Below are 4,823 nucleotides of genomic sequence, written 5' to 3' on the forward strand. Positions count from 1 at the left end.
AAATATATAAGAAAACAATTGAAATATTGACGTGGGAATTTAGTAAGGTCTTTTCTGTTAAGAGATGTAACTTAAAATATGCACGAGACCCGAAGGAGACAGGAAGATATTAGCGCGCCTGACAGTAAATCGTCTGGTAGTCAATGAAACTATTCAGGAATGCTGTTAGTGCGCACTGTCATTCATAATGCAAAAGGCGCTGGCCTCACGGAAACGCCTGAATTACACGTGAACTATCTATAAGGAATAAATAAGAGCGCCGGCCTGCAGTCTTCGTCAGTTTTGATCTTGATGAAATAATATCACTGTGATACTTCGCTCGGATCCGTCGTCACAAGGTCCAAGGAAAGGTAGGACATCAAAAAGTGCTTCTGTATTTTGAAACTCTTTTAAGTTATGTTCAGAAGTTGCCAAATGTTCTCCGGTATGGTTTTGATTCCTAAGGATCAAATCATAAAAATTTTCTCAATTTGTTTTTCTTACCTAAGTCCGGTTCTGCTGTTGTAATAAAGAAAGCTATGAGGGCGAAGTTTTGTTTGGTCCTTATGTTGGTTATTTTGGGGACCCTTGCCGTACAAGGAGGAATCCCAAAAAACAAGAGGAAGAACCCCTTGGAAGTGTTCGCCAGGCGACCTGACTCGCGTGAGTGTTCCTTCAGAATCCATTGATTATGACGACTGTTAGTTTTTATCATTTCTTTCTTGAACTGATTAGTTGGACATGGCAATTTAACGAAATACAATTCTTAGTCTGTGTGTGGGATCGACACCTTGATGGCTTACAAACGAACGATCTTTTCTTGTTTACAGCCCGTGAGGATGTTGGCGAGAGATCTATGTCGCCGTGTATCTTTCCGTTCTTTCCATGCTCCAAGGGGTGTTGCGGCCGTCGACTAGGTCTGAGTTTAGTAAATATATCTAGTTAGCATTGACGCTGATGTAATTATAAACCGTCAGTAAAATTTTCGCTCTCTTTTTTTATACTCTTCTTTTTTTTTCGGTTGGAATGGTGTGCATCGGCGACCCAAAAAGTTTGCTAAATACTTTACAAAGCTCTCCGCACCCCCACCCGCGAGTGTAGTAAAATATATTGCAAAACCAAAAAGTGGGACGAGACAACCTTTAACGACGTTGCCATTTTTGTTGTAACGTTAAAAAAAACGTATTAAATGTATATGGACCCAAGAGTCAATTTATATGATTCACAAGAAACTGTTTAAATTTTGGCGATCTACACCGCTCACTGATCAACGTACCGTCACTAGGATACAATGATCCCCAATTGCAAAACCAAGCATCCTCATGAAAAAAATAAAAATACATTCTGCTTTTAAGATCATCGGTTACCATGCCAGTATTTGCACGCGCCCAGTTGGCGTAGAAAACGTATTCAACAAGTCACGAAAAAGTGAAAATAGGGCTGAATTTTTAAAAGCCTCGTTCTCATGTTGCCACGCAAATTGCTTGTCATGCGCATTAGGACGCCAGTGAATTAATTCCAACGTAACGTGGGTCCTTGGTTAAGTGGAGTTACATGGCACTGGTGTATAACCCTGGATGATTACAAGTTCGCTTTTTTTTTTCCAGAAAATGATGGCGGTAATGATGTCTCATCAATGGAATCACAGCCTTAACTTAGTAACAAAACGATTAGCTGGCAAAATAAGGGCTGTTGAAGTTATTCAATAAACGCGGGTAATGAGTAAAGGTGGGTAATTAAATGCGTAAATGTGTGCAATTAACAAAAGAAACTTGTTGTAACAAGAGGATAAATAAAAGCTGGATAATTGAAAAAATGTATCTTTTGACTCCATCGTTAATTAAAACAGCAAGTAGGAAAGAAAAATAAATCAAATAGACCCAATGGAAATTTTGGGATGCAACGTCATTGACTATTATAAGCGAAAGAAATAAACAAATTTGATTGCAGTAGGACATTATGTTAAAGTTGACAAAGTTAATTTAGACTATCTGAAATGTTCGCCTTGTTCAAGTGCTAGTTCGAGTCACAAGGAAAATCACAAGAATCTTGGAATACCTTAAAAGTCGACCGAAAGCAGAAGCCATAATCGGGGACGGAGACCGTAACAAAGTAGCATTTTGATGGAGGAGATAGACCCCTTAGCATGAAGTTTGCTACTTTTAAAACAAATTGCGCCATTGCGTGTGGCACACGCGAGAACTACCTCGAGGACGCTGCGCGGACAGAGATGAAAATCCGTTCGCTTCCATTCCAAATTTAATTTTTAAAAAAGGCCTCCAATGGCCTGACAAACCCCTTAATCTTGTAATTAAACAGCGCCTGGCGATGGCGCAAATGTTAAGTTGATATCGAATTTTTTTAAGCAGTTTCCATGACAGTGACTGAGAAAGCGAGGATGATGTAAGTGATAAGAATGAATGGAGGTACAGCTAGTCTTTTTGAACAAGTTTAACAAGTCGAACACATCGTATTGATAGTCAATAGTATAAGGAATTTGCTAACTCCCGTTAGTTTAGTCTCGGAAAGGCTCATGATATTTAATTTTCACTCCCGTATATAGCTATTTGCTTGTAGTATCTCTGGATAATTGTTTCGCCTTTCATGTTCTCTATAAACAAAAGCGTGTCGAGAGTAGCAACCTGTTAACTTTCGTATTAGAGAACGCGTTTTACAATTCTCTGCAGTTTCCAGCGGTCGTTTCACATACACAAAGATCAGTGTTACACTAATATTGAAACTGGTTTTAGCAACTCTACTAGAGGTACTGTCTGAAAATAAAATTGGAAAAAAAAGAAAAGAAAACGGGAAGCCGTGAGCTCAAAGCTGGCTAAGTTATCCTTCGACGGTCTGACGAACCCGTTAACCCTGTGAAAAACAAGAGGACAAACTCACTTTCATTTACGTTTCCAGAGAGAGTTTGTAGATTCTGATCAGCGTACAACTATATAAGGTTAATGATTAGAAGTCAAATAAATGTGCTAACATTGCTCTTCTCTTGCCGATGACTTTTATTTACAAGAAAAAATAGTACGCTGGACAGATCTGAGGGCCCAACATAGGTTTGACCGGATGCGGGATGAGGGTAAAAAAGAAGGCGAGAACGGGATTTGCTCATTTTGTCAAACGGGATGCGGGATAGTCTTAAAATTGTCGGCGGGTTTAGGGATGATGAAAAACGGAAAATCATACGTTAAAGGCGTTACATGAAGATCTGCGACTCTAACCAAGCGGGATCGAGATAAATATTGTGACTGGAGCGGGATAGTGGGGTTGAACCAAAAATAGTGGCGGGATGCGGGATTTTAAAAACCTATGTTGGACCCTCAAAACTGTTCTGGTTTTACAAGAAAAAATTAAAATAAGCAACGTACCGCAAATAATTTTGTGATTGTCTTAAGGTGGGACTAAACCTAAAAACACACCAAATTTAAAATCTTTTTCCGTGGCTAAGATTTAATTCCAAACCATAGCATAGTATTCATTTTTAGAAAGCTTAAAGTCCAAAAATACTTTTGTACCCCAGAACTGTATTGTAATCTGACACCGACTGACACCTGACAGGGCTTACTTGAGGAAAGATAACTCGTACAACAACTGATCAAAAGGAATCATTTTTACAATTTTCAAACGAAAACAAAAAGCTTGCTGGTTTAAGCATAGAGAATTCGTAAATCACGAGCCGCAGGCGAGTGATTAACGAATTCTTCGAGTGTTCTTACAACATCCCAAGTGGTTTATCAGCCTATAAACCGGCTGTGACTAAAAGTGGGACGGGGACTTGGGGACTGGGACGTAGGACTTGGGACTTGGGACTCGGGGACGTGGGGAAGCGGGGACGCGGGGACGTGGGGACTCGGGGACGCAGGGACGCGGGGACTCGAGGACGCGGGGACTCGGGGACTCGGGGACGTGGGGACTCGGGGACGCGGGGACTCGGGGACGTGGGACGCGAGGACGTCGGGACTCGGGGACGCAGGGACGCGGGGACTCGGGGACGCAGGGACGCGGGGACTCGAGGACGCGGGGACTCGGGGACTCGGGGACGTGGGGACGCGGGGACGCGGGAACTCGGGGACGTGGGACCCGAGGACGTCGGGAGTCGGGGACGCGCGGGGACTTGAGGACCAATGGTTTTCCTGAAGTAAACATCAGCGTCAAAATTAGCAAGGATACGGCACGGATGTTCAAGGATTGACAAGAAAACGCAGTTACTTACCAGGAAAGTCCTCCATGGCTGCCCACGAGGTTTAAGGTGGCTACATAGGGTAATCATTTAATCGTTTATGTTTTGAATACCGTTTTTGAATTCGTTTTTACACCCAGTCCTCTCAAACTTATTACATGTAATAAGCAATGATTACATGTAAATATTGTCTTACTATTATCTCAATTAAAGTCATGGGTTTTAGACTTGACTTATAATTTGGCCAACCAAATGTGTCTTTTACTCTTTTATGGCTTCATTTGTGATTTTCTTGAATTTCCTTGAGTGAAATCTTCCAAAGTTTTCACAGGACATCACATCCTGCGGGATACGAATTTTAAACTCGAAAAAAGTAGGGTTTGTAAAGGCAGGTTTTTATTTTTTTAGTTTTTGCAAATTATGTCTTTTACCGCTGCGAAAAAAATTGGTCTTATAGATTTCCCTGAAACACGAGCCCTACGTCCCACGTCCTCGAGTCCCCGCGCGTCCCCGAGTCCCGACGTCCTCGCGACCCATGTCCCCGACTCCCCGCGTCCCCGCGTCCCCACGTCCCCACGTCGCCGCGTCGCCGCGTCCCTGTGTCCTCGCCTCCCCGCGTCCTCGCGTCCCCGCGTCCCCGCGTCCCCACGTCCCCACG

General features: G+C 42.8%; 1 protein-coding gene across 1 annotated transcript; it reads left to right on the forward strand.

Annotated features, from left to right (window-relative positions):
• LOC145468359 (small cysteine-rich protein 1-like) lies at positions 1-3,724 on the forward strand. Its single transcript, XM_081452055.1, has 4 exons — positions 1-350; positions 489-642; positions 810-896; positions 1,587-3,724. The coding sequence occupies exons 2-4, from the start codon at positions 519-521 to the stop codon at positions 1,631-1,633; spliced, it is 258 nt and encodes an 85-aa protein (XP_081308181.1). The 5' UTR covers positions 1-350; positions 489-518; the 3' UTR covers positions 1,634-3,724.
• Positions 3,725-4,823: the final 1,099 nt, after the last annotated feature.

This window comes from Orbicella franksi, chromosome 14 (assembly GCF_964199315.1).
Source record: "Orbicella franksi chromosome 14, jaOrbFran1.1, whole genome shotgun sequence".
In the NCBI taxonomy this organism is placed as follows: domain Eukaryota; kingdom Metazoa; phylum Cnidaria; class Anthozoa; order Scleractinia; family Merulinidae; genus Orbicella; species Orbicella franksi.

Coding starts and splice junctions, on each gene's coding strand:
- LOC145468359 (XM_081452055.1), top strand. CDS start 519: ATGAGGGCGAAGTTTTGTTTGGTCCTTATGTTGGTTATTTTGGGGACC. Junction 643..809: donor CGCCAGGCGACCTGACTCGC/GTGAGTGTTCCT, acceptor TCTTGTTTACAG/CCCGTGAGGATGTTGGCGAG. Junction 897..1,586: donor GTGTTGCGGCCGTCGACTAG/GTCTGAGTTTAG, acceptor TTTTTTTTCCAG/AAAATGATGGCGGTAATGAT.